The sequence below is a fragment of the Helianthus annuus genome, chromosome 5 (genome assembly GCF_002127325.2).
Source record: "Helianthus annuus cultivar XRQ/B chromosome 5, HanXRQr2.0-SUNRISE, whole genome shotgun sequence".
In the NCBI taxonomy this organism is placed as follows: Eukaryota; Viridiplantae; Streptophyta; class Magnoliopsida; order Asterales; family Asteraceae; genus Helianthus; species Helianthus annuus.
In genome coordinates, this window is record NC_035437.2 from 170,290,280 (window position 1) to 170,311,842 (window position 21,563).

At 35.7% G+C, this 21,563-nt stretch overlaps 1 protein-coding gene across 2 annotated transcripts; it reads right to left on the reverse strand.

Annotated features, from left to right (window-relative positions):
* Positions 1-3,779: 3,779 nt before the first annotated feature.
* Positions 3,780-21,287, reverse strand: LOC110942050 (probable disease resistance protein At1g61300). 2 transcript variants are annotated; one of them, XM_022183751.2, is made up of 4 exons: positions 21,214-21,287; positions 21,029-21,114; positions 5,204-8,068; positions 3,780-4,074 (listed from the first exon to the last, which is right to left on the reverse strand). In XM_022183751.2, the coding sequence occupies exons 3-4, from the start codon at positions 8,051-8,053 to the stop codon at positions 4,072-4,074; spliced, it is 2,853 nt and encodes a 950-aa protein (XP_022039443.1). In that variant the 5' UTR covers positions 8,054-8,068; positions 21,029-21,114; positions 21,214-21,287; the 3' UTR covers positions 3,780-4,071. The 2 variants fall into 2 exon arrangements, with proteins under 2 accessions (XP_022039443.1, XP_022039442.1); XM_022183750.2 differs by lacking the exon at positions 21,214-21,287 and having other exon boundaries at positions 21,029-21,207.
* Between the last annotated feature and the right edge of the window lie 276 nt (positions 21,288-21,563).

The following is a 21,563-nucleotide window of genomic DNA, read 5'->3' on the forward strand; positions in this document are numbered from 1 at the left end:
AAGGCAAACAAGGCGCAGAGTTCACTTGGGAACTCGAAAGCGACATGAAGGCGAAGTACCCGCAGTTGTTTGTTACGGCTTCGGCCTAATTTCAGGACTCAACTAGGGGAGGCTGTAACACCCCGTGTTTCGAAAGTCAAAGTCAAAGTCAAGATTGAAGTCAAAGAGAGATAAGATTGCTAATTGCGATCTGTCACTCCTTGCTCAATTCCTGTTTAGACTTCTTTGACTTGTAGTTAGTCTTTTATGCTTTTACGTTAGTTGTATTATGTGGAGTACTTATTAATAATCGAGGTTTATTCGATATTTATCGCTTGTTTTATCGCTCATCGCAATCGCACTCGCAACTCAAATTACGCGTACTGGATATTGTTCTATGTGTGTGTGCCTTACGTGTTACTTGTGCATGTTTAATTATGTTTATGTGTGGTGATTAATCGAAACGAAATCGAAACTCAATCACAATCGAATCGCAAACGCTAAACGTAAGTCAAATAAGGATGATTGTATGTTGATATAGTAGTTGGGATTAAAAGTAATTTGACTAGGAAACTCTATCGCATCGCAACGCTCGCAATCGCAATCAAACCAACAAAACTCGTCGCGTCGTGCACTCCAATCGAGTGGCCAGCCGATCGAGCTGCCACCTGATCGAGGTGCCACTCGATCGAGCAGCCACCCGATCGGGTTACCACCCGATCGACCAGCCTCTTTTCCCCCTTTCCTTTTATAGAAAGCCTATAAATACCCCATATGTCAACATCATTTGATGTTGACAGCTCTCTTCCTCTCCGCTCAAACCAGCCGCTATTTTTTCAGATTTCTCGCGATTCTTGTAAGATTTCCACCTAAATCTTGTACTTTCATAATCTACACGCACTCCTACACCTTTCTATCTTTTGAATCTTAACTTTTAACCGTGAAATCACTAGATTTGAGGTGTTCTAGGATGATGTCATCATGGTGTTCTTATGAACTTCATGTTTTGGCTTCAATCCTTCAAGAACAACTTAGATCTGAATGATTTCCACATAAACAAACAAAGATCTTTCATAGATCTAAACATGTTCGTGGTGAAAAGGATTGAAAGATGGTTTTCCAACTTTCTTTCAACTCTTTTACACTCAATGCACTCAAAACCGATAGAATCGAAGCCTGTTCTAACCTTCTACTCTTTCGTGTTGACGTGTTGGTTCAAGATCTGGATCCTATCCACGAGAATACCGATTTCGGGTTAAACATGAAACACCGTCTAAAACAGTTGAACTGGTCGGACTAGGGTGATTCCTGTCTGATCGGGTTACTAAGTATTGACGAGGTTTCAGTTGTTCAGCACGTTATCAGATCATCTTGATAAAATGACAAACTATTAAAACAACCAAGGAGGAAGACGACCGTGACATCTGGGACGAATTGCCGTCCGATCGGATTGCCACCCGACCGGACTGCTACCCGATCGACTTGCACTGTGGGACCCACACTCCACACTTAACTTTTATTTCAATACTTGAGGTCTTGAACATTGAACGAATTAACGTCCGATCGGATTGCCACCCGATCGGATTGCCATTCAACCATGAGATGTTCTAACTTCAAACACTTAAACAATTTTCAACATGTTCAGTACGTATGGATTGCCACCCGATCGGATAGCCATCCGATCGAGTGACCACCCTGCTGTGAATTTGTTCTCAACCTGAGAAGCCTCGCCAATCGGATTGATGTCCGATCGAACAGCCGTTCGATCGACCGACCTGAAAGGTAGAGATACTTCTCTGTTTTTAAAATGCTACAACAAAAACTTCAAAAGACAAGCCATCATACACAAACACATCCTTTCCAAACGAGATGACTATCCAATCGAGTGGCCACCCGATCGGGCGACCACCCGAACAGATTGTCATCCGATCGACCGGCCACCCGATCGGATTGCTGTTCGACCCACTGACACTTTGCTTCGTTTTACGTGCTGCTTATCGTTTATGCTATCGTTCTGATCAGGCTAACCTTACTCTCTAGCGCTCCCTTCAATCCATCATCGCTGTGAATATACTCGATCCCTTTTTGCTTTACGCACTTTTGGGTGTTACATATGTTACTTATTCTAAATCACATCAAATACACTACGCTATACTTTAAACGCTAACCGTTACCGCATGTTATACGTGACTTAATGAATGCTTGTTTGTTATGTTTACACACGGAATGCTGTCTACCTGCCTTAGCAACGATAGTACTATAGTTTGGACTCAGCACCTGTTCACTCAGGGGTTGTTAAGGACAATTTGTTACATGGTTCACAGTGGTGAGTGTGTATTACGAACTGCCTTGGGCAGTCAACCCGCAGTCATTGGTATCGATAAGTTCATGTCGATAACTAACATGCCTCATTTTACACTGTGTACGTGCTGGTTATGCGTAACGATTTCGGACTCTCTTATATCTATTAAACTTGTATGCTCACCTTTACACTATGTGTATTGACTTTTACTTTAACGTATGTGACAGGTGCTTAGGATGTTTATATGTTTGGCTTGCTGTGAATCGAGGCTAGGAAAGGTCTAGAAACAAATAAATGAATTGTCTGTATTTGAAAATCTGAGTTGTCGAAACAAAACAATTTGACTGGATCTTGTCTGTAATAATTATGTTATCTTTTATGACATGGTATGGGACATGTTGCTTTAAATAATTGGTAATTATAGTTGTTATGGAAACTTCTGGACAATCTGTTTCGCTCAGTGCCACGCCTCGATGTTTCCGCCGTCGGTTGGGGTGTGACAGTTACATACCTCTGTTGCTATCCAACAGAGGTTTCGTAACAACTGTCATCCATTATGTCCAGCAGAGGTTGCAACATGGACAGATCTTAAATATCAGATGTTAGTCAACTGAGGTTAAAAGACTTAGTCAACAGAAGTTAAAAAGGTTAGTCAACAGGCGTTAAGATTATAAGGAAACAGACGTTAAAATGGCAAACAAAACTTAGCAAGTTGTTGAGCTAGCAAAAAATGTTTACAATAAGTGACAAAATAATATATCGTTACTTACAGTCATTCCAAGTTCAGGTCTAATATTTGCTAAAATATGGCGTTTGGTGTGTTTGATGTTTTGAGTTTTTTGGCGTTTCTAAGATGAATGGTATATAGCAGTAAATATAACGTTTGCGGTTCGGGGTGTGTTTAATGAATGTCTGAGATGTTTTGTTTATATACGATGTGTTTTGGCTCGTAATGGTGTTTTATTCATGAGTTTGGCGTTTTTGGTAGAGAAGTCTAAAGACCCTTTTACCCTTAATGAAACGCGTCCACTTAATAGAATTGGTGTTATTTACGAAAATGCCATCGCGCCAATCTAATCCATAGATTGTTTTGATCAGACAATCCATAACCGTTTTCACTGTTATCACACTTTTCACCGTTTTCTCTAAATCCTGACCATATATATATCGTTATTGTGTTGCTTAAAAAAGTCTTTGTTTTCTTGCGCCTCTCTTGAAATCGTTTTTTTTTTTTTTTTTTTTTTTTTTTTTTTTGCGCCTTGCGATTAGGCTCAGGCCTTTGCACATTACAATATCTTTTTGTGGATAGGTAGGCTTTGGTTTTCCCCGAGCCATTTTGACCCAACTTGTTTTAACCCAATCAATATGTGCCCCCGTAAAAAAAGATCTGGATCCGCCCTGGACCCTCCTGAAACCCCCTGTGGTTCTGCCCCTGTTTGAGAGGAACACCGAAACACGAGCACATCAACTGAAACTATATGAGTACTAATCTCAATGATTAGACAAGAAAAGAAAATACTACGAGCACATACTATGAATTCGAAATTCACTTCAAGCGTACAACTTTGACAATGGTTTGTCCACAAATCTGAAAATACAAACATAGTTTCATTATGCATTTGTACCATTATGGATGGGCACACAACACAAACAAAAGCTATCTTTCACACGAGAAGGTTTGTCCACAAATCTAAAAGAAGTCAAAATGTGGATTTCGGAATCAATCAAAATAGTTCTCAGCACAACAAAGATACTTGCAGCAACATCCTTCAAACAAACTGGCATGTCAGTCACTGCGGAAAAGCATGTGAAAATGATTAAAACTGGACTTCTGTAATTTGAAGCTGGTGTATATTAAAAGAATAAACACAACTGGATTTGTTGGTGATTTTTTAAATTTGAAAGTAAAACTACGGAACTTGCCTGGGTGAAGCAATTTTAACCAAAGACTTTCATTTTTTATATAATTTTTAATAACTTGTAATATTTAAATGTTTTAAAATTTCACAATTTTGTTTATCTGTTTGTCTATAATATTCCAATTTAAATTTTGTTAATAACCATGTTATATTCAATATAAAGTAATTTTCAAGTTGGCAAGACTAAAATAAACATTATTTTGAATATAACTCGGTTTTTAGTAATATTTATGTCGGAATGTAGACAACATTTTTCTAAAATAAAGTCATGTATTTAGATTTTCTAAAGCGTAAATAAGTTAATGAAGAAAAATTAAATTATATGATAAATGGATTTAAAAAAAAATCAAAATTAACTTTTGCAAAGTCGCACGCCTCTAAAGCGACTTTCGTTAGATTATTTCCACCCTTCTGCGAGTAACCTACCTACTAATGCAAAAAAGTCACATTTCTAGTTCCAGTTGATTCTTTAGCCTACCTACTAATGCAAAAAAAATAACGTTTCGAGTTATAATACTTTGCTTATAGAGTGACAAGTGTCCAAGAACCTAAAACCTAAACCCACTACACCACCACCCAAATCCTAAACACCCACCCCACCCCACCACCACCCAAAAACCTAAACCCCCACCCTCACAACCCCCCCCCCCACACACACACACACACACAAAAAAAAAAAAAAAAAAACCCTAAACACCCACCACCACCCAAAAACCTAAACCCCCACCCCAATCCCTCCTCGGCAATTTTTTATTTTTTATTTTTTATTTTTTTTTTGGGGGGGGGGGGTGGTTATGGGGGTGTTTAGGTTTTTTGGTGGTGGTGGTGGGTTTATTTTTAGGAGTCTTTGTAGGGGGCTTTGTATTTGATCCTAATCCTAAGAGTAAAAGGGCCCGCTACAACCTGTTTCAGAAGAAATCTAAACATATGGATCATTTTACTCTAGTTCCCAGATGCTATTCATGTTAAAAAAAAATATTTAATCATATTATAAAGATATTACCAAAAAATTACGGATTCCCTGACGTTTAAGTTCCTGCTTTATCTGATCAGCCACTCTCAAGTTCTCCCACCACTGCCTCTCTACACTGATGTTACGCAACATTGTGAGATCTCTGTTGAGAGATAGTTCTTTCAGCTCATCACACTTACGTATTTCCAAGGTGCTCAATGAAGGCCAGTTCATATCTGAGCAGATCCTCTTCAGCCTTGGAAGATTGTCAAGTACAAGAGTTATCAGTGTTGGTAAAATATCACCACCACTAGTTGATAACATATTGATCTCTTCAATAGCTGAGCATTCTCTTATCTCAAGGTGCTTGATACGCATAGCTTTTTGAACCACATTTTTTGAGAATAGTACTTCTAATTGAGAACATTCACTAAGAACCAAAGTCTCAAGGTTCGAGAAGCCATGGTTGTTCAGAATAAGGGTTTTGATGTTGTTGCATCTTTGAACCAAACAATTGTGAATGTTGCGACTTAAGAGCCCGATTTGATCTAGATGCTTTACGGAATCATCTTTCATCATGATGATAGCTTTTACATGATCCAAAACCCGTTCAATTACAGAGTCGTGGACAATCTGATCACAAGATAGTACAAAGCTACTAAAAACTTTGATTGACATTTGAATTTCACTTTTTGACGTCATTCGAGAACCAATATAAACTTGTAGTGCATTATAGAGGTTCACTCTTTCATTTAAAATGTGTTGAAGGCTACCTTGTTTTGGAATGAAGATTTTTAATGTATATCCAGATAGTTGAATGACATCTATACTTTCATCTTTGAAGTGAACTTGAAGTGTGGTTAATTCTTTCAAAGAGTCAATATTCTTTATGATATCTTCTATCACCTCATTGCAGCATGTATTGTTTGAAGCCATATCATTTTGTTTCACATCTATTATCAACTCTTTCAATGATGATAATTCAGATATCATAAGACGACTCAAAGGACCTTCTCTGTTGATAGAGACTAACAATCGCCTTAAACGCTTCAAACTTTTGATATCATGTGGTATCTCATTGATTAAACAACCGCGTATATCAAGAACTTCAAGCATATTATTTGGGCCTTCTATTTTGAAAGGAAGCTTGTTTAAGATAGCACAACCATTCACATAAAGAACTTTAAGCTTTCGCAAGCTACTCATAGGGAGCTCGAGTTCAAGTTTTGTCTTGTAGAGGTCTAAAACAATTAACTCTTTCGTATGATCAAAAAAGGAGCTCCAAATGTTTTCCAACTTTGATTGTTTTCGTAGAAATAGTGTGGTGAGCTTTAGACAACGTACGTCAGTAGATAAAACATTAACTCCACTATCAACCAAAGAGATCCAGTGCATATCTTCCCAATTGTAACTTTGTATATTTTCTCGCTCTTCTTCTACTACTAAACATTTGATTTCATGATGTTCTTGCAAGAGATTTATTGTTGCCGCCCTACATATTTTGTTAATGGTAACATATTGCCCATTGGAACCTTTGGTAAGTAAAGCCAGTTCTAAAAGACGCCCTAATATATCTTCCCCAATCAAATCATTTCCAAGAAAACCATTAGCTGCCCAACAATCAAATAAGCAATCTACAGGAATTTTGTGTTCTTTAGGATATAAAAGGCTAAAAAGAAAGCATTTTTTTTGGTTTTCATCTAGGCCATCATGATAACTGAAGTGCAAGAATTTCTCCATTTGTTTCATATATATGTCCCGCTTCTCTGCAGGTCTCTTTAGTATTTCTAAACCATTTCTCCAACTGTTGGGAGTTTTATTTGATGCAAACTTCCGTGCAACTATTTCAATGAGGGCGAAATAACCACCGCATAGTTTAGCTACATCACGAGCAATGGTTGTAATCTCATCATTGTCAGTTATATCGTCCATATCTTTGAAAAAGTTTTCAAACAACTCCCATGAGTCAGCATCACTTAACATTCCCATTTCTACACCAACAGCTTTACCAAATGGAGAGACAGGTAAGTATGTTGTGTAGATTATTTTGCTACCATTTGTGTTATTTGGTATACCAATAGCACCAAGATCAATCTTCTCTTTCTTGACATCATCCAATAACAACAGATATTTTGCATCAGTCAACTCTCGACGTATCTTGGTACTTATCGTGCCAATATCATCTTCGATACCAATACACAATCCTAGTCTTTTAGAAATTATACGTTGGATGCCAGCTACAGTACTCTGATATTTGTTCCGATTTTCAAATTCCGAAGCAGGTAGCCAAATGACTATATGAAACTTTTTATGATTAGCAATTGCTTCATGATTGTTCAGATGTTGGAGTAGAACTGTTTTCCCTGTCCCTGAAATGCCATGCACTTTGATTGTGTCGTGAGCATCATCATTCACATACTGTATTAGCCGATCCAATTTTTCTTTGAGTGCTGGAACATTTTCAATGGTTATTGGTTTAGGCAACTGAGCAACAACACGATTTATGTTTTTCATCTTCAAGTCATGTTCCATTTTTTCTCCTTTTTGTATAACATCTTTTATGTTAGCACTCATTGTGTTAATCTCTTGAATCAAACCATGTCGACTAACATGTTTCCAAATAACCTTCTCTAAATTTGAAAACTTAGTTGACAGTTCGCGCACATTACCATCAGTTTGATCTACTTCACTTAACCACTGCTCAATGGCATTGCCTGGAAACCAATATATCGCGTGTGTTTTTTCTACACTTTCTCTTAGTGTACGTAGTCTACTCATATTTTCTTGCAAATGTGAATGACTGTTTGTCAATGTTATTTTAGTCTCACCACACTTGATACACAAACTTAACGCACCCGTACAAGTTTGGATTGCCCCAAACCCTACATCAGGGCACGCCATTTTGATGTTCCAAACCTGTACATATGGAACACAATAATCAATAAACCACTGATGATGACTGATTTGCTATAAACAATATATTCATAGAAAACTGCAACTACTCTGTGAAATTTGTTTCATAGTAAAAAAAAAGGGAAATTGGGCTGTAATAATCCCACCTAGACCTTATTGGCCATTAATAATCCCACCTCAGAATATTCCCCCACAACAGTCCCACCTTTCACCTATTTTTCCTACAATGGTCCCCCGTTAAAAAAACTTAACGGGGTTAAGCTTTTTTTCCAAATTACAAACAGATTTTTAGGGATTTTGATTAGAATGATGATACGAGTCCATTAATGTAAAATTTGCCTCGAAACGGTGCTCCAAACGATGAAAACGACGCTTCAATTCGGGTGTTTAAATTTCCAATTAACCAAAATCAAGTCACTTTGAGCACCATTTCGAGGCAAGTTTTACATCAATGGACTCGTATCGTCGTTCTGATCCAAAGCCCTAAAAAATCTGTTTGTAATTTGGAAAAAAGCTTAACTCCGTTAAGTTTTTTTAACGGGGGACCATTGTAAGAAAAATAGGTGAAAGGTGGGACTGGTGGGGGGAATATTCTGAGGTGGGATTATTAATGGCCAATAAGGTCTAGATGGGATTATTACAGGCCAATTCCCCAAAAAAAAAAAAAGGTTTTCACTTGAAGAGTAAAAGTGGAGAAAACAGCGTGGAAAGATCTCTGAAAGAACACAAATTATATTTTTCCATAACTCAGATCCAACAAAATAAGTGAATCCTTGTTTGTGTATGTAGTAAAGAAGAACAATGGGTTCTTTGTAAAGACGAAAAGCATAAACAAAAGAAAAACCGACGACTGCAACTACATATTGAAAACAGCAAAGAAATTAAACCACTACGACCAATAATTTGGCCCGTGCAAGGTGCCCAACCCGTATGGTTTATGGCCGGGCAGTGTAACTCTAATATCAAGTGGGTTTTAGGTAGGGATGTAAACGAGCCGTCCTACATGTGAGCTACTCAAGATTGGCTTGAAAAAAAACATGAATAAGTCGAGCTTAAACGAGTCAGCCCGAGCCTAAAAATAAACTTGTTTAGTAACGAACATGATTTTGACGTTCACTTATCGAGCTCGAGTCGGCTCACGTGCCTAAATGAACATGTGATTTATATAACTTTTATTTAATGTATTAAATATATATTTGTATAATAATAATTACTATTTATCAAATTTGATAAAAATAAATAATTAAATATGATGGATGAATATAATTTATGAGATAAATAAAATGGTAGATGGTATATATTATTTATTAGATGAATGATATATATGTTGGATCTGAGAGTGTGTGTTTGTGTGTGTTTTTAATAAAAGTTGTTTAATAATACAAAGAAAATCAATACATTTAAATAAGAAACAGATCATTCAATACACAACTGGATTTGGAAAATGATTGTCTAATGATTCATATATTGTTGGGTTATGTAAGATCTGCTAATGATGAAAGCCAAAACCCAAGGGCATAAGTTAGAATACTTTCAATGTTCAGAAGTTTCTCCCTTGAAAGCTTCTCAAACAACCACCTAAACTACTGGAACAGAACTGTTGTCTTAAAGAAATAAGAGAACAAGTACAAAGTGCTGGAATGAAAAGTGTTGGGTCAACTAGTCAAAGTCAACAAACTGAAGACTAGAAGACCAAGTCAACAAGTCAAAGAAAGACCAGAAGTACTGGATTTCAAAAGTGTTGGAATCCACCAGCAGTTTTGGAATCCTAGTTATTTTGTTTGTAATTTACAACAGTTTTCTTTTAGTGTTTATTTACTATTTGTCCATCAATTTTGCAAAACTGTTGGCCGTTACAACATTTAATAGTTTGTTTAGAGTCGTTTTCATGATGATGTCACCAACAGTTCTCTCCTCTATAAATAGTTCTCTCTGGAATTCGTAAATGTAACTCTAAGAGCTGAAAAGCAGAAGAACTTAGAGAGAGAGTTCGCCTGGTGAGGGGATTGATTGTATTAAGACATGAATAATATAAGAATATTTTGACAATCATTCCCAAATCAAGTAGTGTCTATGATTAAATAAAAGCCTCGAGCAATATTTACAGAACAACATCTAATTTTCAAATGCTAGAGTTGTTTAATATACTTAATGATTAAATAAAAAAATCTAGTTTGCACCTTCTTCGCACACAGTAAATATACAACCCATGCATGTTGCTCGCAGTATATACATGTAGACAAAAGATCAAATACAAATAAAATTAACGTACAAAACGTACGAACTGAAGGTTTTACTAAAAAAACGTGGTGGCATTTTTGTAATTATTAGTAATTATCAAAATTACTCTACAAATGATCCTGTAGAGTAATTTTTATCTTTGTAGAGTAATTTTGTAAAATGTTCTTGTAGAGTAATTTTGATATTGTAGGGTAATTATCAAAATTACTCTACAAGTGCATCAAAATTACTCTGCATCAAAATTACTTTACAAGTGAATCAAAATTACTCTGCAAGTTTATCAAACAACATATAATTCAAAATTACTCTACAAATGATCCTGTAGAGTAATTTTGATATTGTAGAGTAATTTTTTAAAATGACCCTGTAGAGTAATTTTGATCTTGTAGAGTAATTTTGTAAATTTTTTTTAGCATTTAGTTATAGGGTTTAGCTTTATGGTTTAGTTTTCAGCATTTAGTTTGGGTGGGGGAGGGGGGGGAGGTTTTTTGGGGTTTTTTTTTTTTTTTTTTTTTTTTGCTGATGTATAGTTTTTTTGATCAAAATTACTCTACAAGAACATTTTACAAAATTACTCTACAAGATCAAAATTACTCTACAGTATCATTTGTAGAGTAATTTTGATAATTACCCTACAAGCAGATAATTACAAAAATGCCACCGCTTGCTTTTGCCTTTTTCATGCTATTCATACGTTTAGTACGTTAAAGTTATTTGTACATGAACTTTATTCTATACATGTAAGAAGGTCGCATAACTAAAATTCCATGGTGTCTTAAAACCCTATTGAACGGGTACATCGTACACCAGTGGAAAAATTATTGATATGGAAAAGGACCACCGAAGTAATCTGGGTAACAATTCTACAACAAAGTCCGTCATTTTTGGACATGATTCCATAAACCCCATCGACCACGTCTTGTCGACGAACGATCGGCCTTGCCAACTCAAACCGCTTCATGACGAAATAATTATGGGAAAAGATGTTAGATTCATATGTTTAGGGGAATCATCAAATGAACTATTAAGTACAGAAGGCAGAGATAGGAATATTAATGGAGGTAGTTGGAGAAGGTGAAGGAGTCAGTCTAAGACTAGGAGAGATTTGACCTGCTAGAACTACAAAGAGGTGGGGCACTAAAGGAATAAGTGACAGATTGGAAAAAAAGAAGAATTGAACGTTTCAATAGACGACGTAGAAAGGAAACAATGAAAAATTTGAGGAGCAACTTGGATTCCTGGGTGATGGATTCTAGTGCATCGTTTCATGCCACCCATATAAGTGAAACAATGAAGAATCTGAAAGTTGGTGACTTTGGAAAGGTACAAATGGCGAATGATGATATTCAAGAGGTTACGCGTATGGGTGACTTTAACTTTAAGACTTTAGCCGTAACCACATGGACCTTCATGGGCATGATGCCGAGTTTAAAGATGGATTAAGGAAGGTAATCAAGGGGAACCTAGTTGTTGCTTCTGGCAAGAACAGGTGTTCGATGTATCTAGTCAAGATACCGTCAAAAGGAATGGTTATTCCAGTTCTGAATCAAAATAAATTCTAGTTTACAAAATCTTATTGGAAGAAAAATGGTTAGCTTTGCAAGTGATAAACCTAGAGTCAAGCGTTGTAGACGGCGTTGTCATGTGGGCTTGAGATTTCCCACCGGCATTGAGAGTAAATGAGTGTCGACTGGCGTGGTTTGATTGGGGGTCCCACCTCCCCAATAGCCGTTGGACCCCAACGGCATAATTTAAAAAAAAAAGATTTTTCATTTAAAAAAAATATTTCACCTCCTCTATATATAAAACTACCATTTTCACCATTTTCATTCTACCCAACTCCTTCTCAACTCTCTTTTTTTATAAAATATCTACCACTTTTATAAAAAATAATGCATTAACCACAACTTTGATCCGAACAACCCATATGGTTTGGGTAAAATGCCGAAAAAAGCTTCGCCGCCTCAAAGGTCTAAGCCGATGTAACCACTTTTTAATGATGTGCACTTATTAGCATACGTTCATCTTCTTGCCAACCTACCTTTTAGGTTTCCACAACAACCACTAACTCCTCTATCACAAACTCCACCTACATCCGAATCCGTACCAAAAACTCAACCTACACCACCCGAATCCTCTAGGCGAAGAAAACGAAACCATAAAAACAACTAAGTTCGAAAAGGAAAAAGCAAAAGAGGATCGTCGTGTACATCCGTGGACAAACGAAGAAGAGTTGGTGTTGACGATTTGCTTTCGATTTCAGAGAATTCGGTTATAGGTATATTTTTATTTTTTTTATTGTAAAAATGCATTTCATAACTATAACATATTTTTTTAAAATGTATATTTTTCTGATAGGTATCAACCAACATAGTGACGATTTTTGGAACCGAATTAATGACCTTTTTCACAATACTTTGGGATGAGATTTCTATCGGAAAAATGATAGTTTCTCGTCTAAGTGGCGTGAAATAAACTCCGCCATGACCGCCTTCAACGACAACTACAACAATCTAAAGTACAACCCAAAAAATGGCAAAACGGACACCAACTTGTTGACGCATGCGATGTCCTTCTATAATTTTTTTATGTTTCGGTTTTTTATGTTTTGTTTTTTAGTTTAAATTAAGTAATGGTTTATGTAATCGTTTTTTAGTTATGTAATCTCTTTTTATTTAAATTATATAATTTTTTTATTATTGTAAATTATTATATTATTAATAATGTTATTTTGTAACAAAATTAATAGAAAATATATATATTTTTAATAGAAAATAATAATATTAAATAGGTGCCACGTGCCGAATAACGCCCCTCTTCCACGCCCCTTCCCACATCCCCTTTTTTTCCACCACACCAGTACTCTGACATGCGCTGACGTGGCGTCCACATGTCGAATAGCACTCATTCTTCAAGCCCCTCCACACCGTGTGGTCTACTTATGTAATTATTCAAATTAACAAAAACCAAACCACAATCTTATTCTTTATTCTCTACAAAATAAGTTTTTTTATTCGTATATATTAAGAAAATATTTTTGTTTTTAGTTTTTAAACCTTTTGTTGTTATTTTGTTTTTATTATTTTTGTATTTTTTACGATTATTACTTAATAAAACTCATTTTAAATACATAAGTAAATATGTATTTTTTCAAAAGCGCTTTTTATTAACATCTTTTTATTATCGACCGTTTTTCAAACTTCTTTTTAAGCCATTCTATCTTTTTTAATATATCGTATATTTAATCGTTGATTTGTTTAAAACTATAAATCTGTTCAAAACTCGTTAATTTTTGTTTAGTAAAATCGATCGCTTTTTTTAAATTGATCATGTTTTACTTCTTTTTAAACCTTTCATTTTTTATAGATGTCTTTCTTAAAATGTTCATATTTCAAACAGTTTGTTTAAAATTGTTTATTTTTAAATTTCTTTGATTTTTAAAATCATACATTTTTTTGTTATAGTTTTTCTCATTAATTGTTTTTGGTTCCTGTTTCAATTTTTTAAAATGATAATAAGAAAAGCTATAATAAAAAATGAGTGATTTTAGAAATCAAATGAATTTAAAAATGAACATTTGTAAACAAATGAACGGTTTAAAAAAAAAAATCAACATTTTAAGAAAGACATTTATATGAAAAAAGGTTTATAAAGAAGTAAGAAAATTATGGATTTAAAAAGGCGATCAATTTACTAAACAAAATGTTTAAAAATTAAGGAGTTTTAAACAAATGAATGCTTTTAAACAGACTAGTCATAATAACCGTCGCCGCGTTGCGGCAAACTTATTTTGTTATTTAGTCTATGTTTATATGTGTTTGAAATCGCTATGGGCGCGTTGCACACGGAATCGCTGACAAGAAAAAAAATGTAGAAAAAAACACTAAAAAATAACCAAAAGAAAATCAACTAAAAAAGTTGTATGGTAATGATGTTGTTCGGTAGAAACCCGTAGTCAGAGATGAGCAAATAGTAACGGGTACCGGTACCAAATTTGCTAAACCGAAAGATCTTAAGTACCAGTACGGTATTGACGTTTGGCGTTCCTGGTACCGGTTCGCTACCGGCTTTTACCTTCATATACCGATACCGTAACCGGTATTTTCTGTACCAATATCGATTCGGTATCAGTTGGCACAAAGCTCATCACTACCCCTGAAACTAAAAAAAAAAAAGTTGTACGATACCGTTGTTGTTCGTACGGTACTCGTGATCAGGGATGAGCAAATGGTAGTAGATAGCAGTACCAAATTTCTCGAACTAAAAGATTATCAAACTCAATCCGGTACCGACTTTGGCGTTTTATGTACCAGGCTGGTGCTCTTTTTTTTTACCTTCATATACCGATAACGAACCGGTATTTTCGATACAAGTACCGGTTAACACCAAACTTATCAAACTTAAAAAGTAAAGAAGATAACAATTATTATAATATTAAAATAATAAACTATAAAAAATTGTATATAATATTTTATTATATTATAATTTACTGTTCATTTCATTCATTTATTAATATATAGGAGAATGATCGATTTCGTATTTACTCCTGTATATTTAAATGAGTTTAATTAAGTAACAATCGTAGAAAAAAATAATAATAAAAACAAAATAACTATAAAATGTAAAAAAACATTTTTAAATATATACAAATAAAAAACTTATTTTATAGAGAATAAAGAACTAGACTGTGGTTTGGTTTTTGTTAATTTGAGTAATTACATAAGTAGCCCCTCAAATATTAAAAGAAACTTTATAATTTACCTAAATATCCCCTGAGGCATAAAAGTACTCAAATACCCTTACATTTAACAGGAAAAAAAGTAATAAAATTAGTATGAGGGGACATAACCGTTACAAAATCCAACCTCATGGTCTCATATGTTAAACGATTCCTTTTTAAGTAGTAAGGGTTAAACTGACTAAATCTCAAAGACTAAAATAGTAATTTACTAAAAAAAACTATCAAACATTTTTAGTGGTTGAGTCAGCCATTTCTACTATGGGCCTAGCCAATATGTTTGTGTACATCACTTAAATCTGTTTTCTTTAATAAGTTTAAAGTAACTTTAATATCATGGTTGTAATTAAATTGTAACTTTGATATCATGGTTGTAACTTGTAAGTTCAGTTACTAAATAAATATAAGTGCCTTTTCTTTTCAGGACATTGTAAGAATTTAGATTTTAATTTTAATATTATGGTATTTGTTTTTATTAAATAATAAATAACTAGTAATAAGACCCGCGCACATTGCGGTGCGAGTACTTCGCAAATATCGAACGGATTAGTCCAAGCGTTATGTGATGTGTTAACCATATGAAAACGCACGTTTTGACGTATTCGATTGAACTCAATGTATCCTATAGTTGTATTGCGATTGGATCAAAACGTAACGTAAATCGAATTTATATCGTACAATCATAACGTATTATACGCGACCAACTAACTCGAATTTATATCGTCAAGCAAAAAACTCTCGAGGGGGGCAAAGTGGCATTTACAAAGTTCATAAAAAGTTAAGTGGTTAAAAATTGCATTCCTAAACTTAAGGGCTAAGAAAGGGTAAAGATAAAAATTGAAAAAGGTTTGGGGTAAGAAGGAAACTATAACAAAGTTGGGGCTGAAAAGGAAACTACCATAAAGTTGGGTGTCAAAAGCAAACTATTTGTAAAATGGAGTAGTAGTTTAGGGACTAAATTTGCCATTTTATAAAACTTTGAAGGTACCAAAGTCAAGGGGCTAAAGTTGTAACATCGTGAAAGTATGGGGGAGGGGGAGGCAAAGCCGATGGGGTTTCCACCGACTTTGTCTTTTAAGATAAGAAGGAAACTATAACAAAGTTGGGGCTGAAAAGAAAACTGCCACAAAGTTAGGGTGTCAAAAGCAAGTTATTTGTAAAATGGAGTAGTAGTTTAGGGACTAAATTTGCCATTTTATGAAACTTTGAAGATATCAAAGTCAAGGGGCTAAAGTTGTAACATCGTGAAAGTATGGGAAAGGGGGAGGTAAAGCCGGTGGGGTTTCCACCGAATTTGTGAGTCATAGGAATGTTTCTGATTTACTGTATATCCAAACTTGAGTTTCGCTAATAACGCCATTTGGTAAGAATTTTCACTGCCGTCTGTGATCATCCTTTATGGATATCCGAAATAATCAAACAGAGATGAAAGAAAAGTTATTTGATTACTTAAGTATCCCTGATTAATCAAAATCAGAAAAGGAATTTGCAGTCAAATGTGGGGATCAGTTCATCTAACAATCTGATGCACCACGAAAGCTGAAGCAATTCATCTTGAATCAATTAGATACAAAATCCCAAATGAACAACTAAGGGGCTGTTTGTTTACCTCTTAATGAGCCTCTTAATAGTTCAGACCTCTTACTGGTTCAGCACTTAATGGTTCAGACTGTTTGTTTCACGAGCAGATGTCTGAATGGTTCAGACATTTGCCTCTGAATGGTTAAGATTTATACAGAGTCTGAATGGTTAAGACATCTAATCTGAATTGGTCAGACATTTGCCTCTGAACGGTTAAGCATTATACAGGCTCTTAATGGTTCAGACCTCTTCTTACTGGTTCAGCACTTAATGATTCAGACCTCTTACTGTTTCAGCACTTAACCATTCAGATGTTGCCAAACAACCAACCTGCTACCATCTATTTAATGGAAATAAAAAAAAAGAGTAAATTGCCATTTTAGTCCCTGAGGTTTGGTCCAAATTGTCATTTTAGTCCAAATAGTTTTTTTTTTCTCTTCTGGGTCCTGACTTTTTCATTTTCTTGCCATTTTGATTACATTGCCTAACTCAGTCTAAAAATATGGTTATAACCAGGGGTATTTTTGGCATAATTGTTGTGTAGTTATAACCAGAGGTAGTTTACAACATAATTTATAAACCTCATAATAATTTAATGTCAAAAATACCCCTGATTATAACCTGGTTTTTAGACTAAGTTAGGCAATGCGATCAAAATGGCAAGAAAAAGGAAAAAGGAAAAGTCAGGGGACCCAGAGGAGAAAAAAAAAACTATTTGGACTAAAATGATAATTTGGACAAAAACTCAGGGACTAAAATGACAATTTACTCTATAAAAAACTGCCTAAACCAACTAAGTCAATGACTCCCACGTTCTGCTATAGTTCAGCTAACCATATTCCCACTCTTCGATTTCCATGTTAACTTTATCAAGCCACATTAACCAACACTGAGCTCTAAGCTAATTATCTGACACTCTAATGGTATGTCTGGTAAAACTAGCTGGTGGCTGGTAGCTGGAAGCTGGTGGCTAGTAGCTAGTAGCTGAAAGCTGATAGCTGGTAGTTAGAAGCTGGTAGCTGTAGCTTTTTAGATATTAACATGTTTGGCAGAGTAGCTGGAGCTTTTAATAAAATGTATAAAATGACCAAAATGGGCATAAATAAAAAAACATAATACTAAACATAATCACACACACCATTTCTTTTGGCCAAATTTCTCTTTTCCCTTTCTCTTTTTTTAGAATTCATCTAGCAACCATGCATACATACCAGAGCCGTCTCCGATAACTCTAAAAATAATTTAGGCCTCGGGCGAAATAAAAAATTGGGCCCAAAATTATGCTATGGGAAAATGAATTTACAAAAAAAAAATAAGACATTGGTGCTAGAGCCAAGTCTTGAACTTGAGACCTTAATGTTATCTTTAGATGGGTTTTCCACTTTACCACATTCACTTTTATGTATAATAAATGAATGCATATATTAAATATATAATTTACTATACATATAAAAGCTTATAAAAACTTTTCGGGCCCTTTAAAAATTTGGGCCTCGAGCGACGGCACGGATTGGCCGGCCCAAGAGCCGGCCCTGATACATACCAGTGTTAACCAACCTATGATTCTGATATCACTTACAACAATGCTACATCAAAACCAGACATAAATAAAATAAATGATTTAAAACAATGTTAACTAGTACTAATAGAACAAGTGAACAACTAGACCTGGCAAACGGGTCGGGTTGGGTCATGGGTCAAAACGGGTCAATTAAAAAACGGGTTGTTTTGGTTCGGGTCGGAACGGGTTTCGGGTCGGGTTGGTTAAAAATGTTTTTTTAAAGAGACTGTACATCAAGGGGCAATTTTGTTCGGTGCGAAACGGTACGGGTCGAAACGGTACGCGTCGAAACGGTTCGCGTCGAAACGGTACGAAACTCGTCTCTTTTCCGTCGCATGCACTCATATTTTCCTGTACTAATTTTCAATGTATCAACGGTTGTTGAATTGAAATCCATAAATCTGTAGTAGCGTATTTGCTTGGATTTATAAACTGAGCCGCATAATGTCTGAAATTGATTGGTTTCTGAGGAGATGATATTGATAAGGACTCTAAATTTGAATGAGTGGAGCTGTTCAGTGGTTGACAGTGATTGTTTTTGTGGATTGTTCATAACCCTGGTGGTATCGAGCTACGGCGGTTATCAGTTGAAACTAACGTTATTGTTTGGATTCTGGTGGAAGCTAAATAGATATTGTATGAGAAACAGCCATGTTATCAGTTCATGTCGAAACGGTTCGCGTCGAAAAGGTTCGATTCGAAACGGTATTGGTCGAAACGGTTCGCGTCTAAACGGTTCGATTCGAAACGGTTCGCGTCGAAACGGTCCGATTCGAAACGGTACGGGTCGAAATGGTTCGCGTCGAAATGGTTCGCGTCGAAACGGTACAGGTCGAAATTATTAGTATTTAGTTGTTATTAAGCAAGTGGGCTGTTGTAATCAGAAGAATGAAGAGGTACCGGAAAAGGTAGTTAAATTCTCTAAGTATGACAGCTGGTGGTTTTAGCCACAAAATGTGAACTACGGAGCTGCTGATATCACCTGGATATCCCATTTTTTTACAGAACATCTAAGGCGTCTGAGCCCAGACGCCTCAAATGTTCATTTTCGTGATTTTCCCTTATTTACGGCTATTAATCGCCATCATCTTTATTCTTTAGAAACAAGAACAAAATGATTTAGAATCCACTTTGAAAAAATTCACGCTCAGAAGCTAGAAGAAATGCCAGAGAAAGTTCTTTGCTGTTTGAGATAAAACAAGATTGACTTGTGAATCGCGGTCAAATACCGACGCTAGTAGCAGAGTAGCAGTTGATGAGTATTCAAGTGGGATGCTTCTGTAAAATCGGTTTTCATCTAGGATGACGGACCTGAGGAAGCTGAAGTTTCCAACAAAAGGAGATAAAGGACCTTCTAAACCCTTGCCTGTTAGATTCAAGCTTGTGACTATTTGGTGCCGGCGACCACATGTCACTCCACTACTATATATGTGGAGATAAAGCGTCATCATTATTCAAAGTATCTAAAAGTAAATTGTATTTAGTAGTTATATATATTTGCAAACGACTCATACGTCATAAGCACGGTGTTTTAGTCTTCCACTACTATATATGTGGTCTGTCCACACTTATTCTACTATATCTTACTGTAAGCTGTACAAACATTGGCATCTTCATTACACTGGTTTTGTAAATGCAGTATCATTTTTTTTCAAGACAGGACATGTTTTGCTGCAGTTACTTTTGGAGTTATCTTCTCAAGGGTTATCACCCCGCCACATCGACAACAATAGCGCCCCGGGGCCGTCGACCACCCCACCGCCGCTAAGAGGGGGCGCTATGGCCCTTTTGCCATCGTGCTAACGGGCGTTTTTTTGGCTTGATCGAGGCATTTGGTCAAGATAAGGGGGCGCTATGGCATTGAGGGGGCTTTATACCACACCCTGCAAGTTAAAGGAAGGGGCTTTAAAGCCCCCTGTGTGATGTGGCGTTGACGTGACGCTGAGGTGGTGTGATAAAGCCCCTAGGGGCTTTATACCACACCCTGTAGCCTAACCATAAAAAACAATTTGTTCTTGTTATCTGAGGTTGTTATTGTATGAGGTTCACCTAGAATCATTATGAAATAGTGTGTTTTTTCCAATCTGGGATGATGAAGATTGTAGGTTATTTAAGTAATTTACACCCTAAAAGCTTGTAAGTTTTTTAAACGCTACTTTCACCGGCGTTTCAAAAAGAGCTTTTCAACTAATCTAAAAGGCCTGAAGCTTTTTCTTTAAAGCCAAAGCTTGAAGCTCCTAAAAGCGTGTTCCCAAACATACCCTAAGAAAAAGCTCCTAATCAATAAAAAGTCTTGTTTGGTTGAAGGAGCTTTAAAGCTTTTAGGTTAGGAGCTTTAAGCTTTTGGTTGAACGCTACTACTAGTAGCGTTTAGAAGGAGCTACAAGCTTTTAGGAAAAAAATGACTATTTTAACCTCTAAAAATAAGAAACTTTTTAATGCACCAACTTTCTAAATTTTTAGTTATGTCCATTTTGGTCATTTTATACATTTTATTAAAAGCTCCAGCTACCCTACCAAACACCAAATATATCTAAAAAGCTACAGCTACTAGCTACCAGCTCCAGCTTCCAGCCACCAGCTTCTAGCTTTCAACTACCAGCTACTTTTGTCAAACATACTCTAAGTATCTGCTTAACAAACCTAACCACTCATACATGCATTATTTACAATGTCCACCTATCCTTTACAAATAGTTAGTAAGTTTCTGTTCCTAGTCAGTATCTATCTCACAGTAATAGATCAAAAGAGATAGATCGCTAAATAATTTTCCTATATTAATTTTTCAAAGTCAAAACGTTATGCATACTGTGGAAGTAATTAAGCAAGATATGAAAAATACCTTAGAGATCTAGCAGATAATATAAATTTCTTTCTTTCTGCAGAAACACTTCTTCTATCTATACATTGTATAGTACTTGTGAACAGCTAGATTAAATGAAAAGGTTAACAGTTAGAAATGTAATCCAGTCTTGAGCTCGTTCTATTGCATCAGTGCTATGAAACAGAGTGCTAAGAGATACGAACCTTGCTTTAGATCCATTGTATATCCCTGATAACAAATGAGTGGTTGACCTTTGAAAGACGACCTATGCTGTACTTTGTACAGCTAATATAATTCTGTTTTCTTTTTTCTTTTTTTTTTCCCAAATTAACATAAGGAGTTAATTACTGTTTTCGTCCCTGTGGTTTGTCAAAAATCACTATTTCAGTCCATTAGTTTAAAAATTGCGATTTCAGTCCATGTGGTTTCACTTTCGTAACTATTTCAGTCCATCTCGTAACCATTTCAGTCCCTGTACTAACAGAATAAATGGATTGAAATGGTTACGAAAGTAAAACCACATGGACTGAAATGGTTACGAAAGTGAAACCAC